This window comes from Silene latifolia, chromosome 3, assembly GCF_048544455.1.
Source record: "Silene latifolia isolate original U9 population chromosome 3, ASM4854445v1, whole genome shotgun sequence".
NCBI classification, from domain to species: Eukaryota; Viridiplantae; Streptophyta; class Magnoliopsida; order Caryophyllales; family Caryophyllaceae; genus Silene; species Silene latifolia.
The window spans coordinates 148,997,745-149,017,053 of NC_133528.1; the positions used below are offsets into that span (position 1 = coordinate 148,997,745).

Below are 19,309 nucleotides of genomic sequence, written 5' to 3' on the forward strand. Positions count from 1 at the left end.
CTTGAATTAAAGGAGATTACCAATTACACTATTTTTCATTCTTAAGAGAAAGAAAGATTTGGTATTTCATGGCCAATATGGGAGTCGAACCCACATCTTGTGCATTGCACAATGCTCTCCCATTTGAGCTAATTGGCTTTCAAAATAAGTAAAACGTAGAAGAAAGAAGAGCTTAAGCTTGACTTAGAGGACTATTTCATCAGAAACTCAGGTATTTTTCTCGAAAAGCAGCTTGCTCATAGCCACGGCCAAGGAAACGGAGCGGTGCGGATGAGGTTCAACCTCCTCCGCGTGTGCAATGTGATATCTTGTCCAATATGAATGCTGCTGGTAGGTCTATGACTGAAGCTACTTTCAATTCTGGGTCAACTGAGGTGCTTACTAGGTCATGTGTCCATGGCAAAAGGAAGAATTTACAATTATTATATCTTTCAGCCAATCAAAATAATTCTAAATCTTTCAGCCAATCAAAATAATTCAAGAAACCAAAAAGATTGCCATATGTTGCAGCAGAAAATCTCCTGTTTGTGTGGTTGCAGGTCCATATGTTTCCTACATTTGGCGTCTTATAGGTGAGTCGATTCTAATATGTTTGGGTGTTGTACATCGAAAGCTTTCGATGCAATGAATGCAAGTTTATTTTCAAAACTTGTATACAAAAAGTTATACTCTGCAGTTTCTGCACACAATTTCAAACCTCAGTAAATGATGCTATTTTAGTAACTGTCAAGACTCAAGAGTAAATTCACGTCTTTATGTTTTCATACTTTAGGCGCACGACTTTTTTTTATAGCTCTCTTGCTATTCACTAGAATTACACCTGATTTTTTATAGCTCTCTTGCTATTCACTAGAATTACACCTGATTTTTTTATAGCTCTCTCGAGCTAAAGTATGTTTTCATACTTTAGGCGCACAATTTCTGATGCCGCGTTCCGGGTGAGCTTCTAAAGCTTGTTATACCATAAAGAAAGATTTGGTATTTCTATGAACATTATCTAGAAGATAAGAAATCCCCTTAGAAAATCCACACGTGAGCCCATATTCATATATGAAGTTAATTAGTCTATTGAGGGAAGCTTTGGTGTAGCTTTTTAGAAGATAAGAAAATCCCCTTAGTAATTAATTATCTAGAAGTCGTGTTATTCAGGGCAAATCCTGAACTTCTGATGCTTGAGTTTTGCATCAGGAACATATGCAACTGTTTCCCTTGGTGATAAACATTAGAGTGGTAGGATTAGTAAGTCTGGTTTTTGGTTAAAAAAGCATAAGCACTATGCAAAGTCCATTTCTATTGACCTCTTTTTCTTTTATTTGCACTACCAGCACTGATTTTGTAGAAAACTTGTGTATTCAAATCGAACTCAATAAGACTACCAGGAATATCACATACATCCCAATATAAAGCATCAGTCTCGTACAGACCTACACCAGTTAGCGGACCAAACAGACTCGGGTAATGAACACTCTCCCAGAGATTATGTTTAACAGAATACAATCTGTAACCAGTATTGACAGCATTACCACCTATGACAAAATAATCATCCCTCGACGAAGAATAGCCTAACCCAAAAACCATACCAGGAAAACCATCATCTGTAACAATTTTGTAACGGTTAGTTGACGGATTCTAAATGACACATTCAAAGTCCATTAGCCACAGCAGTCAGTTCAGGAAATGTAAAGGCTGATTCTTTATACACAAACACATCAATGTCATTTACTACATCAGAATTATTTGAACCTACGAATTTGATGAAGGTAGAGTAGCAAACATTCTCACTGCAAACTTCTAATATTTCTATTAATCGAACCAACTAATTTACTGCTATTCCAATCAAACTAATTCAACATTACATCAATTTAATTCAATCCTAATTTACTGCTATTCCATTCAAAATAATTCAACTTTACATCAATTTAGGTTAAAATCGAATCAATCAAACAAATTTTACATAAAATCATTGTGCTATATATTGATATAACATGGAAATAATATCTTCTAATTACGAAATTGAATAAATTTAAACATGAAACTTACCTTCGTCAATGGCGGTGAAGGAGGAGTATGACGATGGTCGATGACACCGAAGAAGGAGAAGCGCAATAGTCGATGACAGTGAAGAAGGAGAAACGCGGTGGTCGGCAATGGAGACGATGAAGAAGTGCGATGATCGAATGAGGAGAAAGAGAGAGAGACGATTGTGTGGTTTGTAAATTGTAAAGATGGAGAGCGTCTAAAATATTATATGACCCCGATAAATCTCAGTCGTTGAAATTATGTCTGATCCAGCGGTCCTTAGATGCTTTAGAGGTTCTCATGGTTCTCATTATAGTAGTGGTTCTCACCGGATCTTGACCCTATATATATATATATATATATATATATATATATATATATATATATATATATATATGGGATCAAGTGAGTCCCTTAGTATAGGTGAGTCCCATGAGTCCTAATTTAAACCATTAGATTAGAATAAAATTAAGGGCTGAGATTAATTCTGAAAATAAATGACCTATATATAAGACAACAAACCCTAATTCTACTCATTTTACCACTTTCAACTTCTCTCACTTCCTCCCTTTCTCTCTCCGTCCATCTCTCTCTACTTCCCACACGACCGCCCCCCTACCGCGCCTATCCTCGCCGCCTCCACGCCAACACTTTGCCACCAATAACCCTCCCTCACCGCCACCAACGCCGACATCAACAACAGCCAGTCACCGACAACCACAACAGTGCACGCCACCTCCAGACGCCGCCTCTCCCTCGTCCGTCCTCCCTCGTTTTGGTCGTCCCTCCTCTCCTCAACTGCCGCCACCAGACGCTGTCGCCTCTCTCCCTTCTCGTTTTTTTTTAATCTTTTTTCAGATCTGAAAACGTTTGTGTGGTGGTTGGAGTTGTGGTGGGTCCTTCCTCGTTGTTCTTTGGCCTCTTACCTCCTCCTTAGTCTTTTTTTTTTTTTTCAGATGTAGGTGGTTTTGTGCATGGTTGTGGTTGTAGGGGGTTTGTTGTGGGTGTTTGTGGTGGTGGCAGGGGGCCGCCTTTTCTCGTGGTCTTCCCGTCGACTGCAGGGTTAAGGCGAGGTGGTGGTGGGGTCGTGGAGGTGGCAGCGGTGAGGTTGTGGGTCGGTGGTCGTCTGGTGGCTGTGTCTGTGCTGAGGGCTTTTAAAAAAAAAAAAAAAGTCTTAAATCTCGTTTTTTTAGGCGTAGTAAAGATGGTGGTGTCCATATTTTCATTGTTGTGGGTACTAAAGTTTGGCTTATATGGACTAAAGTTACTCTTATATTGACTAAAGTGACGTTGTGATATGGACTAATTACACTCGCCAAGGACTTAATTTACGTAAATTCAAATTAGTATAAAGTTACACCCAAAATAATAAAGTTTCAAAAATTATGACTAAAGTTACCATCATAAAACATTAAAGTTACATTTATAAAATTACAATTTTTGCATAAAATTCAATTTTTTATATTAAAAATGGCCTAAAAAATTAAAGTTGCATTTTTAAGCTATAAAGTTTTACTTGTAAAATATTAAAGTTACAAAATAACAAAAATATAAATTTTCATATTTATTTACATTAAAATTATATTCATAAATTAGAGAAATTAAATAAATGTTAGTAAAAATTACATTATTACATAAATCAAAAAATTTATATTAAAAATTGTTTAAAAAACATTAAAGTTTCAATTTTTAACATTAAAGTTTTACTCGTAAAACATTAAAGTTATATTTAAAAATCAGTAAAATTAAATAAATTCAAATTTTTATATTAAAAATTGTTTAAAAAAATTAAAGTTTCAATTTTTAGCATTAAAGTTTCACTCGTAAAACATTAAAGTTATATTTAAAAATCAGTAAAATTAAATAAATTCAAATTTTTATATTAAAAATTGTTTAAAAAAAATTAAAGTTTCAATTTTTAGCATTAAAGTTTCACTCGTAAAACATTAAAGTTACATTTAAAAATCGATTTTATATATTTAAAATAAAATTTTATAACATAAATTTAAATTTTTATTTATAAAATAACCTTAAATATTAAAGTTATAATTGTAAAGAAATAAAGTTACACTCATCAATTAAAGTTTCATTTATAAAACATTAAAGTTTTCATCTTACAATTTTAAAATCTCAACCATCCATCTTAGTTGATCAATGGCTAGGATTAGGACTTAGTGGACTCACCATTTTAGGTGGACTCATTTGAACTCCTCTCTAGAAATGGGATCAAGTGAGTCCCTTAATATAGGTGAGTCCCATGAGTCCTAATCTAAACCATTAGATTAGAACAAAATTAAGGGCTAAGATTGAATATCAAAATTAAAGCCCTATATAAAACACACAAACCCTAATTATTTTTCACTTCACTTCCTGCTGCTTCTCTCTCTTCCTCCCTTTCCCTCTCTTTCTCCCTTTCTCTCTCCGTCCCACCTCACGCCGACAACAACATACACCACTGCATGCACGCCGTCGACGCCTCCTCTCCTCATCTGCCTCCTTGCCACGCCTCCCTCCTATCCTCTTCTGCCTCCCTCGGCACCGCCCATGCTTCCTTTTTTTTTTTTTTTAAATTTCAGATCTGAAATTTGGGGATAGCGGTGGTGAAGTCGTGGTAAGGAAGTTGATGGTGCGTGGTGCCTTCGTCTCTTTCCCTTCTTCTTTCTCTTTTTTTTTTTTTTTGTTTTTTTCAGCCTTGCCGCCTCTTTCCCTTCTTTCTCTTTTTTTTTTTTTTTTTTTTTTTTTTCAGATCTGAGTAAGGAGTGTTTGATGTTGTTGGTGGTGGGTCATTTGTGGTGATAGTGGTGGTGAAGTCGTGGTTCCTGCCGCCTCTGCCTGCGCTTTTTTTTTTTTTTTTTTTTTTTTTTTTGCAGGGTGTCGTGGTGGGTGGTGGTGGTTACAGAGGGGTAGTGGGGCTGGCATGGTGGTGAAGTTAGTGGTGGGTCAGGGGTAGACGTTGGTGGTTGGGGTGGACGTTGGTGGTGGGTCAGGTGGTGGTCGTGTTGGCCGTTGGCGGTGGGTTGTTACTTATATATAAAAGGACTTGTAAGCATTAAAGTTTCGACTCACAAGCATTAAAGTTTCGACTCACAAGCATTAAAGTTTCGACTTATATGGACTAAAGTTACATGGACTAATAATACTCACCAAGGACTTAAAGTTACAAACCTAAAATAATAAAGTTTCAAAAATTATGACTAAAGTTTTTATTGTAAAACATTAAAGTTACATTCATAAAATTTCAATATTTACGTAAAATTTATAAATTAGCAAAATTAATTAAAATCAAATTTTTATATTAGAAATTGTCAAAAAAAATTAAAGTTTCATATTTTAACATCAAAGTTTCACTCGTATAACATTAAAGTTATTTTTATAAATTAATAAAATTAAATAAATTAAAATTTTTATATTACAAATTGGCTAAAAAAAAATTAAAGTTTCAAATTTTAACATTAAAGTTTCACTCGTAAAACATTAAAGTTACATTTATAAATAAGTAAATTAAATAAATTCAAATTTTTATAATAGAAATTATCAAAAAAAAATTAAAGTTTCAATTTTTAGCATTAAAGTTTTACTCGTAAAACATTAAAATTACATTCAAAAAATAATTTTATATATTTAAAATAAAATTTTATAACATAAATTTAAATTTTTATTTATAAAATGAGCTTAAATATTAAAGTTACAATCATAAAGAATTAAAGTTACATTTATAAATTAAAGTTACGCTTGTACAACATTAAAGTTACAGTTTAAAAGTTTCAAATCTCAAATATCAATCTTAAAAGATCAATGGCCAAGATTAGAACTCATGGACTCACCATTTTAGGTGATCCCATTTCTATATATATATATATATAAATATATATATATATATATATATATATATATATATATATATATATATATATATATATATATATATATATATATATATATATATATATATATATATATATATATATATATATATATATATATATATATATATATATATATATATATATAGAGTAAGGATCAAGTGAGTCCACTAAGAAGCATTGAGTCCCTAAGTCCTATTTGGAGCCATTAAAAAGATGGGATGGAGGGTTGAGATTGAAGGGGAAAAGGAAGGGATTAATGCTAAATGGAGGGGATTGAAGCTAATTAATCACTTTCCCTCACTACCTCCACTAATCAACCACTAATTTTACTATATAACATTTATTTTCCACTCACTTCTCTCTCATCTCACACAATTATCATTCCTCTCATCTCTCTAAAAATCAAAAAAATTCCAATCCTCTCAAAAATCCAACAAAAATCAAAAACCAAATAATTCAAAAAAATTCAAAAAAAAATAATTTCCCCCTCATCAGTCATCACCCGCCACCACCACGACACACCACCCACCGCTCACACACCCACCACCACCACCATAACCCACCTCTCCCGCCGCCACTCACACACCACCATCCACCCACACCCGTCACCACCACTCCCCGCGACAACCACACACGACCCGACCAAAAACGCCAGATCTGCCTCACGCACCACAACAACCACCACCTTCCCCCGTCTTTTTCGAACACACCACCACCACCGCCTCCTTCAACCACCACCCTCACGCACCACACCGACACCACCTCCTCTGTTCCTCACTCTCCCTCACACACCCAGATCCGCCACCACCCGACACCACCATGGCCGAAACCCCCAACCACCTCCCTCCCTCCCTTTCTGCCACCGACACCTTCACTCACCACCAACCACAACTGGCACCATCACTCCCTCACCACCAACCACAACTGACACCTTCACTCACCACCAACTCACCACCCGACTCCTCCCTCCAACCACAACTCTAACCAGTTCCGCAACCCGACACCCACGACAACAACAACCCCAGATCTGCTCATTGTTGTCGTTGTTTGTGTTTGTTATTGTTCTAACCACGCACCATCATGCCGTCTTCACGCTGCCGGCACGCCGCCGTCGTGTCGCCTCCCTCCTTTTCTTTTTTTTCAGATCTGTTTTCTGTTGGGTTTTCCTTGAGTTTGTGTTTTTGGGTGTCGTCCTCTTTATGTTGTGTCTGTTGTTTTGTTTTGTTTTTTTTTGTTTTTTTTTTTTTTTCAACAATAAAGTTTGTGTTTTTGTATGCGTCGTCCTTTTTTTTTATGTTGTGTGTGTCGTTGTTTGTTGTCATTTATGTCGTTGTTTTTATTATTATTTTTATTATTAGATTTAATGTTATATTTATGTTTTTTTTTCAATCTCTCTTTATTAGATTTAGTGTTGTTGATGTTGTTTTATCATGATTTTTATTCTAGATCTAATAAATATATTTATTATACTCATATTTTTCTACATTTACACTCATATTTCTTTACATTTACACTCATATGTCTTTACAATTACACTCATATTTCTTTACATTTACACTCATAATTTTTACATTTACACTTGTATTTCCTCACATTTACACTCGTTATTATTTAAATTTACACTTGTATCTCCTCACATTTACACTCGTATTTCTCTTAAATTTACACTTGTATCTCCTCACATTTACACTCGTATTTCTTTAAATTTACACTCATATTTCTTAACATTTACAGTCGTATTTCTTAACATTTACACTCGTATTTCTTTACATTTACACTTGTATTTCTTTACATTTACACTCGTTAAAATTATATAAATTTGCGCTCATATTTTTTGTGGATATGAGTTGGTGGGGAAGGACGATGATGGTGGCGTTTTTTGGTAGTCGGACTAAAGTTTTACTCGTAAAGGACAAAGTTGATGGTGGCATTTTTTGGTAGTCGGACTAAAGTTTTACTCGTAAAGAACAAAGTTACACTTATAAAGGGCCAAATTCACACTCAAAGGACAAAATTTACACTCTAAAACCTTCAAATTGACTAAAAAATCAAATTTACACTCTTAAAATGTTACATTTACACTCGTAAAACCTCACATTTACACTTGTAAAATGTTAAAATTATATAAATTCAAAATTTCCGTCACAAAAAATCAAATTTACACTCTAAAAATGTTACATTTACACTCGTAAAACGTCACATTTACACTTGTAAAATGTTAAAATTATTAAATTCAAAATTTCCGTCACAAAAAATCAAATTTACACTCTTAAAATGTTACATTTACACTCGTAAAACATCACATTTACACTTGTAAAATGTTAAAATTATATAAATTCAAAATTTCCGTCACCAAAAAATCAAATTTACACTCTAAAAATGTTACATTTACACTCGTAAAACTTCACATTTACACTTGTAAAATGTTAAAATTATATAAATTCAAAATTTCCGTCACAAAAAATCAAATTTACACTCTAAAAATGTTACATTTACACTCGTAAAACTTCACATTTACACTTGTAAAGTGTTAAAATTATATAAATTCAAAATTTCCGTCACAAAAAATAAAATTTACACTCTAAAAATGTTACATTTACACTCGTAAAACTTCACATTTACACTTGTAAAGTGTTAAAATTATATTAATTCAAAATTTCCGTCACATTTACACTTGTAAAACTCATACAACATTACATTTACACTTCTGAAATCTAAAAGTCAAAACTGATTAATTAGGGGCTAGAGAGAGAAAGAAAAATTAATTAGTGTGTAGAAATTTGATTAGTGGTAAATTTTTTTGGTAATTTTTAATCTCAACCATCCATCTCAATCCAACCATCCACATTTTTTTCCTTTTCTTTTTAAAGGCCTTTAATCAAATTCATCTCAACCTTCCATTTAGTCCATCCAATGGCCCTTAGGGGGACTTATGGACTCAATGGAAGTGGTGGACTCATTAGATCTTATATATATATATATATATATATATATATATATATATATATATATATATATATATATATATATATATATAGAAATGGGATCAAGTGAGTCCCTTAGTATAGGTGAGTCCAATGAGTCCTAATATAAGCCATTGGATCTAAAAAAAAATGAATGGCTAGGATTAAAGTAAAAAAAAATCGACATATAAAAGACTAGAAACCCTAATCTCACCTCACATTTTCTCATTTTCACTCCCTCACCAAACTCACTTCTCTCTCTTCCTCCCACCTCTCTCTACCGCCACCTCCTCCCCTCCTTTCTTCGTACTCCACTGCCACAACTCGCCACCTCCTCATTTCGTCGACCTCCCCTCCGCACCACCCGCCACCTTCCCCGCCGCCACCGCGCCGAACACCCCCACCTCCTCTCGCTCTCTCTCGGCGACACCACCACCGCCTCCTCTGCCGCCCCTCCTTCCCGTTTCTCCTTTCTCTTTTTTTTTTTTTTTTTTTTTTTATGTTTTCCTCTAATCCACCATCAACAACAACGCCTTCACCACAGGTCACCACGCAGCACCAATTCCGCTCCTTCGTCTTCTCCCTTTTACTTTTTTTTTTTAGATCTGAAAAAAGTTGTTTGTTGTTGGCTGGTTTGTGTTGTTGTCGTGATTTTTGGTGGTGGCTTGTGAGGGTATTGGTGGTGCAAAGGTGGTTCTGCCGCCTCCTTTCTCTGTTTTTTTTTTTTTTTTTTTCAGATTTAAGCCGTGGCTTTTGTCGGCTGTTGGTGGTCGGACGGTGTTGGTTGGTCGTGGGTGGTGGTCGTGGGTGAGGTGGTGGCTGTGGGTCAGGCGGTGGTCGTAGTAGACGACGTTGGTGGTTAATGTCAATATATAAAATGACTCGCATTAAAGTTCGACTTGCAAGCATTAAAGTTTCCACTCGCAAGGATTAAAATTTCGACTCGCAAGGATTAAAGTTTCAACGCTATATGGACTTAAGTTACGCAGATATTTACATTCAAATTAATATAAAGTTAAAAAAAATAAAAGTTTCAGAAATTATGACTAAAGTTACAATTGTAAAACATTAAAGTTTCATTTATAAAATAATAAAATTAAATAAATTCAAATTTTTATATTAAAAATTGAAAAAAAAATTAAAGTTTCAATTTTTAGCATTAAAGTTTCACGGTAAAACATTAAAGTTATATTTAAAAATCAATAAAATTAAATAAATTCAAATTTTTATATTAAAAATTGTTTAAAAAAATTAAAGTTTCAATTTTTAGCATTAAAGTTTCACTCGTAAAACATTAAAGTTATATTTAAAAATCAGTAAAATTAAATAAATTCAAATTTTTATATTAAAAATTGTTTAAAAAAATTAAAGTTTCAATTTTTAGCATTAAAGTTTCACTCGTAAAACATTAAAGTTATATTTAAAAATCAGTAAAATTAAATAAATTCAAATTTTATATTAAAAATTATTTAAAAAAATTAAAGTTTCAATTTTTAGCATTAAAGTTTCACTCGTAAAACATTAAAGTTATATTTAAAAATTAGTAAAATTAAATAAATTCAAATTTTTATATTAAAAATTATTTAAAAAAATTAAAGTTTCAATTTTTAGCACTAAAGTTATACTCAAAAATCGATTTTATATATTTAAAATAAAATTTTATAACATAAATTTAAATTTTTATTTATAAAATAACCTTAAACTTTAAAGTTATAATTATAAAGAATTAAAGTTACACTCATAAATTAAAGTTTCATTTATAAAACATTAAAGTTTTCATCTTAAAATTTTAAAATCTCAACCATCCATCTTAGTTGATCAATGGCTAGGATTAGGACTTAGTGGACTCACCATTTTAGATGGACTCATTTGAACTCCTCTCTATATATATATATATATATATATATAACTTGGAATTATTAGTCAACTAGTTTTAAACCCGTGCAAAAAAATGCACGGGTCAGGATAACATGCGCTATTATTGGACACAGGACCCAGGAGCATATAAATGAGCGTTACTAAATGTGAATGTCCTGATAATATAAGTAAGTCTATAATTGAAAATTCGACATACGTATAATTTAATTAACTTTTTTCATTCTGATGAGATAATACAGTTTTCATCATTAATGTACTTATAATTTAGGAAAAAAGGACGGTTTTAGCAACAAATGAACAACTTTTTTACAAAAGTGCACTGTCTCACCGTATGAGACCGTCTTACACTATAATTTATGATATATAAATACATAAATCAACTCTTTCTAAGAATTTTACCCTACTTCATATTACCTATACCCCGCAGCCGCCCTCTTCCTCTCACAATTACTAACCGACTTTTCATCTTGCTTCTTTTCTTTGACTATCTCCATCTCAAAAATTATCCATCCTAATGTTATCCCCTTATTACCTATAATGTTAATCGGCCTTTGTTCTTTAATTAGCCTAATTGTACACATTTGTCCACTACTTCACAACATTCCACATCCCTTCTCCCTCCCAAATCACTTCGCCTCCACAGTAGCATAAGACGGTTACTACTCATCCCAACATTTCAAATCAATCGCACCTATTTTCCATTTCACTGTATTAGAACACGATTCTAGCGTGAATGCGTGATCAATGCGAATAATCATATATTTGCGTTGTTGTGCCTCGAAATTTGTAGATCTATTGCTAATTGTATCTGGGTCTCCATAATTTTTGAAAAGCTAATTTCAAAAGAGGCGGTGTATTATTTTATGTTAAAATTTTCATTTTTAACTATATTTTCACACTTTAATCATTATTATATATCTTTTTTCTTGTTTAGTATATTTTCACTACTTTTGTTATACTATTTATTGTAGATCTGATGCTCTTGTTAGTATTAAATCATCCCTGTATTTGTGTTCCAAAAAAATATTCTTTTTTTTTTATTTAAATATGTTTTTAAGACTTTTTCCTTTTTAGCATTTTTTATATTTAGTTTTTTTTCTATATTAATGAGGTACTTTAGTATTTTTTTTCAATTTAAATATACTTTCTTTTTGGACTACTATTTAAATTATTTTCCATAATTATTTTCTGAAGATTATTGTGTTTGTGTCATGAACCATAGTTAAATTATTTTGATTTCAACAAAAAATTCATTCTTTTTAATTTTTTTTCCTTTAAAATATTTCTGGAATTTTTTATTTTAAATAAAGAATGGCTTATATACACAACTTTATTTTTTTTGCTAGTTATTAAATATTTGATCATTTAGAAAAATAAAATAAATATTTTAATTATTTTTTTAATAATTTAATTAATGACAAAAATCTGATCAATCATAAATATCATATAGTAAAGACAAATTAACTTGATTGATATTTTTTTTTGTTGAAGTAACTTGATTATTTTCTACTACGTATAATGTTCAATGAAGATTTGTTTTAGAAAAAATGAAAGTAAAAGCTTCCGAAAAAAAGGAACTATCGAGTTTGTATTAATTTTCTATACAATTTTCCATTTATTTTATCTTTAGTGTAAGATTGAATGTGTTTAATTTTTTTTATCATAAGTTTTTTAACATATGAATATGAATATATGATTAAGATTAATCTAAATATAAATTGAGTTGATGAGAGGAGATGAGAAAGAGTAATTAAATGTTGTATAAATTATGGGGGTCTCATATGCACCCAATCTCTCAAATCAATTAGCCAATCAGAAGCCAAACAAAAACCCAACTTTTATGTAGATTGATACATTCAATTCATATCAATAATAACAATCTTACAATTAGTGTGTATCAAATCTACTTTTGGGTTGCTTAGACAAGGTGGAAATGATATTAAGCTAGGTGTGACGATCCGCACACTCGAGCCCTTAGATTTATTTTATGCTTATGTAATTTCATTTTCCTTGTACATTTGTAGTAAGTATTTTCTTAGTAGTTTTAGAATAGGTTTCCATAAATAGGTATATCGCTATTCTGAACTAAACTTGTAAATTCAATGTATCCTGCTACCAGGACCAAATAATCAAATTTCCCTCTTTGAGAGGTGCTAGTCAATGAAAAACCGCTTCTCATCCAAAAGCTTGTTGTTGCTTGTTGCTTGCTTTCAATAATCGTATTGCTTACTTTTATTGCTTTCGTGTGTCGGACTTGATAATCGTGACTAGGATTCCCGACACACCGACCCGAGACCCGAGTATCGTGCTAGTGGGCGATCCCTCACTAGTACGAAGAGCCTTGTCGCTTGCATCTTGCCTAGAGAAGGGGCAAAGGTGCGCGCCACGGTCCGGCAAAAGTAGCGGACCGTGACATTTGGTATCGAGCCCGGCCGGTCTTGGACGGGCGTCGCAAGCCGCATTTGTTCATCGAGATCGAGAAAATGGGCGAAACAATCGAGGACCGAGTGGATGCCTTAGAGGACGCAATCGACGTCAAGCTTCCCAAACTCGAGGACATCGTGATGCGGATGGCCGCGAGCCTCGAGGAGTTGCAAAAGACGGTTTGTGACCTTGAGACGAAGGTAGACGGGATGGACATTCGCATCCAAGCGATCAGTGGTGCGATCCCCGACGATCGGGAGGAAGAGATCAATCATCTGCACCGAAAGGTCGAGATGTTAGAGAACACTTGTGCCACGCTCGTGAAAGCGGTGGGCAATGACGGGAAATCTATGGGGAGCCATAAGGTGAAGGCACCCCCACCTCGTGCCTACGATGGGGCGAGGGATTCGAAAGCGGTGGATAACTTTATCTTCGATATGGAGCAATACTTCCGAGTAAGTGGGCTCGACGAAGACGCGGAAGTTGTCACGGCTAGCATGTATCTAGTCGACGATGCCAAGATGTGGTGGAGGGCTAGGTACAAGGAAATCGATGCGGGCACGATTACGGAGACATCGTGGGCCGAATTCAAGAAGATCTTGAAGGATCACTTCTACCCCGAGAACACGGAGTTTGTTGCTCGGAAGAAGTTGAAGGAAATCAAGCACACCAAATCAATCCGGGAATATGTGCGGGAATTCTCAGCGTGCATGCTCGAGATTAGCGAAATGTCCGAGACGGATAGGACATTCGAATTCATTGACGGGTTGAAGAGGTGGGCACAACAAGAGGTCATGAGGCGTAATCCCAAAACTCGTCTTCGGCCATATCAGCTGCGGAACGCCTGCTCGACTTTCACGGAGAGCGAGAGGCACCAAGAGTTGTGGCACCAACGGGGAATATGGGTGCATCACAAAGTGGGTACAATGGACAAAGGCCACAAAGCAGCGCCATTTCAGTTGGGAACAGTCGGTTCCGCTCACAAGGAAGTCAAGCCCAATCGGCGAGCACTACAAACTCGCCCTCAAGCTCGTCTTCTAAGGTGGGAAACTCATCGCTTCCACAACGAAGAGACCGTTCGCGTGTTTTGTGTGCAAGGGTCCTCACAAGATGGCCGATTGTCCGAACCAAGCGGAGTTCAATGCCATGTTCAAGAAGATGCCGAAAGGGGCTCAAGAACATCTTGATGGGGCGTTGGCCAACTATCACCAAGAGTGTAACGAAGACTCGAGTGATGGTGAAGACCAACCACGGATGGGCTCACTTCAACGGATCAGCGCGATGGGGAAATACGAAGATTCCTCCGCCAAGAAATCCAACGGGCTCATGTACGTGGACTTGATGGTGAATGGGACGCAAGCACGAGCCTTGATCGACTCGGGCGCCTCCCACAACTTTGTTACGAAAGAGGAAGCTGATCGGTTGGGGCTAGTTCTGCGGGATGCTAACAGCTGCCTGAAGCCGGTCAATGGGAAAATGAGGCGCGTCCAAGGAGTTGCTAAGAAGGTCGCGGTCCAAGTGGGTGAGTGGGCAGGGGAGCTCGACTTCACCACCGTTCCGCTGGATGACTTCAAGTTAGTACTCGGGATGCAGTTCTTTCAGAAAGCATTGGTGGTATTGAAACCGAGTGACGGATCGATGCTACTAATGGGGTCTATCGTAGTGAATACGGTAGATGGCGACGAAGACAAGGGGGCAAGATCGAATTTCGGCTATGAGGGTGATACCGATGCCGAAACAAGGGATGCGACAGAATGCCTAAAGGTTCGGTGGAGCCGAGGGCGAACAAGACCCAGGCTAACTACGATGCTAAGTGGCCTGGGGGACGAAAGAAGAGTCTACCCCCTCACCGAGGAGTAGACAATGAGGGCCGAGATGCCCAAAGAAGTAGGCCTCGTACCATCAGGGGGCCGCGTCGATGTGCTGAATCGACGTCCTGGTTTGCGGGTCAGTCGACCCAAGAGATAAGGCCTCGTACCATCAGGGGGCCGCGTCGATGTGTTGAATCGACGTCCTGGTTTGCGGGTCAGTCGACCCAAGAGAGAAGGCCTCGTACCATCAGGGGGCCGCGCCGAAATGCTGATTCGGCGTCCTGGAGATCTCACATTCCCTTGAATGCAGGTGCTGAAGTGACGAGAGACAAGACGAAGGTCCGTTGGGGCCAGTACTTGGAGAAAGCCCGAGAGAGCACTTTTCAAGCAGCGGCAAAGTGGGCGTTCCCGAGAGACAAGAAGCATGTGGTGGACTTGGAGAACATGATGTTCGGCAGCTTCTATGTCAAGGAACTCCAGCCTATCCTTGAAGGGACGAAGATGCCAGTCATTGTTTGGGATGAAGCGCAGATTCAAGCCGAGTTGTACAAACCAACCCCCAACACCGCATGGACAGTCAGAGCTCACCGAGGATGTCTCACGGAAGCACCATTCAAGATTTTTGTGTTGCCGAGGGCGGCAACAGATTAGGTGGGGGAGAGTGTGACGATCCGCACACTCGAGCCCTTAGATTTATTTTATGCTTATGTAATTTCATTTTCCTTGTACATTTGTAGTAAGTATTTTCTTAGTAGTTTTAGAATAGGTTTCCATAAATAGGTATATCGCTATTCTGAACTAAACTTGTAAATTCAATGTATCCTGCTACCAGGACCAAATAATCAAATTTCCCTCTTTGAGAGGTGCTAGTCAATGAAAAACCGCTTCTCATCCAAAAGCTTGTTGTTGCTTGTTGCTTGCTTTCAATAATCGTATTGCTTACTTTTATTGCTTTCGTGTGTCGGACTTGATAATCGTGACTAGGATTCCCGACACACCGACCCGAGACCCGAGTATCGTGCTAGTGGGCGATCCCTCACTAGTACGAAGAGCCTTGTCGCTTGCATCTTGCCTAGAGAAGGGGCAAAGGTGCGCGCCACGGTCCGGCAAAAGTAGCGGACCGTGACACTAGGGCAACCCTCGATGAGCAGCTTAGAAAGTTTAGGGAAGGCGAGTTCGCAAGTGATATTGTTGTTGTAATCACTTGATTTCCACCATCCTTTTAACTTCTCAAGTCCCATAATGTGAAGAGTTTCAAGGTAGGGGAAGAATATGGTGTCGTCCACTGATACCGAGCTACTACTAGTACTCGTCACATCTTCTTCTATGTACTCCAAACTGTCCAACGCCATGAGAAGAAGATATTTAAGATGCCGTAGTTTGCTCAACATTGGTAGTTCTTGCAGGTAATGGCAGTGCATTAGCTTGATATTTACTAGATTCGGGAGAAATGTAGCCCAATTATCTTGGACCGCCCTTCCCCATCTTGTTATTTTCTTACCGGCATAGGAACTCAAATGTAACCCCTTGAGATTAGGGTGCGGCTTCAGTTTCTCCATAACAACCTCCTCGTCGTTGCCCCATTTCTGCTTAATAAGACTAAAATAAGAAAAGCTTATCATCACTTCATCGAGATGTTTGGCTCCCTCTAAACAACTCCCTTCCCAGTCGTATCCTTGCGTACTCTTGAAATTTCCTTCAATGTGGATGTGTATGCCACCCTTGAGGTTTAGGGCAACGGCTTTCAGATCTTTAAGTTGTCCAACGCATTGTGTCCCGCTTGCACTCTCATCTTTAACCATAAACTTATTCAGCGTGGTGATGCTGCTCAACTTACTCATACCAACTGGCATGTAACTCAACTTTGGGCAAGAGTTTATATGCAAGTGTGTTAAATTCACCAATTTGCTGAATTCTTTTGGCCATTCATCCAAGAATTTGCAATGATTCATATTCAGTGTCTGCAAATTATGCAACTTTACAATGGAGTCCGGGAGTTTTGTTATACCACTGCGGGAAAGATTGAGATATCGCAAGTGTAACAAATCACCAATTGTATCAGGTAACCTTGTAACATTTTTGGTTTGTAAGGCCAGTGCCCTTAAGCATTCCCAATTCTTCGGAATTTCAAACGTAAGCAGTTCATCTTCAACTCGAATATTTGCATCAGTTTTAGGTTGCAAAACTAGATGTGAACGGATCTTTCTCTCACAGTTAGAGTTAAAATAAGTTGATGAGCCGCGGACAGATAGGTGGCGAACACTATATTCCAAGTCATCCATATTAGAGGTTATCACACAAATCTCGTTCCCTGATACACGTTGAGCAAGATCGTGCATAAGGTCATGTATTTTAAATGACACGACATCACCATACACATCCTCCTTAACGTCTTGGAAAAAACATCTTTGCAACAAAACTGAAAAGTGTTCTTCCCCTGCATTTTCGATACTCTGACCTCTCCCAAATGGCACAATGTATCCTTGTGCTTCCCAAAGCTCCATTAAATCTTTTTTGCTAATAACGTAATCCTTAGGAAATATTGCACAATAAGCAAAACAACTTTTCAACGAGGGTTCGAGATGATCATAACTAAACTTCAAGATAGACATAATTTCATTCTCTTCCTTGGCAAATTTAGCGAACCTGCTCGTTAAAAATGTTTGCCATATACCTATGGGTTGTCCATATAGGAGACTACCTACCACCTTTATAACTAGAGGAACATTAAAACATATCTTAACTATTTTTTTGGCAATGTCAACAAAATTAACTGGTTTTGATCCACTACCACCAAAGGCTACCATCTCAAATAATTTCCGGGAATTATCATCGGAAAGCCCTTGCAACTTATGAATACCACCCCCTACAATTCTAGCCATCTTCATTGATCGTGTAGTGGCTACGATCCTACTCCTTCCCTCATCGATCATCAAGAGTTCTTTTAATCTATTTAGTTCTATGATGCTTTCACTCCATATATCATCTAAAACAAGTAACAACCTTTTCGTTTCCACATTACGTAGATATTCAACATGTAGAGATTCAATTGATGAATTAGAATAATCAGACTTGCATCCCAATACATCTAGTATCTTTACAAGAATACCTTGCACATCTAGTGAAGCTCCATCTTGATCAGACACACAAACCCACAATTTCAAGTCGAATGCAGAATTAATCCTCGTATCACCAAACACAAGTTTAGCAAGAGTGGTTTTACCCACGCCTCCGACCCCTACTATAGTAAGGAAATTAACATGCTTTGTTGAATCTAGCAACATAGTTATAACTTTCCTAGCATCATCATCTCTCCCAACAACGGTAGGTGCAGCTACATAAGAGAAGGTTTCTATCCTAAGCCTTCTATGAGGTTGGGTGTCGATACTATTAAGCAGCCCAAATCTAACGTGATCATCAGCTATATCTTTCAACCTTGATCTTAATTTTTTAACCTTTAGAGACGCTTTTACAGACGGAAGTAACTGACGTACCTTGTCAAAAATGTTATCGTCGTCGTCCAAGAGCTGCTTGCGGTTAGCCAGAGTGACTAACTTGTCAAACAAATCGTCAGCATCGTAAACAGCATCCTTGAGTTTGTCTATATAGTCGAGATCAACTTCAGAGAGCTCATCCCCTTTGTTGGCCGCGTCAAGAAGCAAGCTCTTGACAGTAGTAACAGTTCCCTTCAGTTTCTTGAGTCTATTGCCATAGGCTAAACTCAAGAAGGCCTCTTTGAGGAGTGGATGGTTGAGTGCCGTGAGGAGTGTATTTGCAACACTTAGTGCTATTATGATGCCTCCCATTTGATTTTTTTAGAATGCAGAAGAAGCGACTTGTAGGAAAATAAGGACTAACTTCTATATATGCAAAAGCAATCGGATCGTTGTGGTCGTTACTCGTTAATAGCCCATAGGTGCTGTAAACTTTGAAAAATAAACAAATCCGTTTTTAAAATAATGCTAAAAAATAAAGTATTTGTCGTTTTGGGTCGGTTTTAAAAATATTTATCAAAATGGTGTTCACGTAGGCTTGGTTTTTCAGAACCTGAAACACGGAAAAAACACGCCATTAGTAATGGCTTGTTTATAGTAAGCAAACACGCCGTTGGGAATGGCGAGTGTTGGGAAGGAAACACGTCATTCCCTTTGGCGTGTCTTATGTAATTTTTTTTTTTAAATTTAATGTTTATGTGAGTCTGTCAGTTGGAGAAAAAACTACTCTAAAGACACGCCAATGCTAAATTGCTAATGGCGTGTTTCCTTCATAAAACACGCCATTGATAATGGCGTGTTTGTTCCGTATTTTAGGATTTGAAAACCCGAGCCTACGTGGACACCATTTTGAC

The 19,309-nt window shown here is 36.6% G+C and overlaps 1 protein-coding gene across 1 annotated transcript; it reads right to left on the minus strand.

Moving 5' to 3' along the window:
- Nucleotides 1-1,290: 1,290 nt before the first annotated feature.
- On the minus strand, nucleotides 1,291-18,767 carry LOC141649942 (disease resistance protein RGA2-like). Its single transcript, XM_074458609.1, has 2 exons — nucleotides 16,083-18,767; nucleotides 1,291-1,629 (listed from the first exon to the last, which is right to left on the minus strand). The coding sequence occupies exons 1-2, from the start codon at nucleotides 18,765-18,767 to the stop codon at nucleotides 1,291-1,293; spliced, it is 3,024 nt and encodes a 1,007-aa protein (XP_074314710.1).
- Nucleotides 18,768-19,309: the final 542 nt, after the last annotated feature.

Excerpts from the sequence above, each read along its gene's own strand:
- LOC141649942 (XM_074458609.1), bottom strand. The coding sequence starts at position 18,767 with ATGGGAGGCATCATAATAGCACTAAGTGTTGCAAATACACTCCTCACG. Across the intron at positions 1,630-16,082 it reads AGGGTTGCCCTAGTGTCACG|AATCCGTCAACTAACCGTTA; the intron begins GTCCGCTACTTT and ends TGTGTCATTTAG.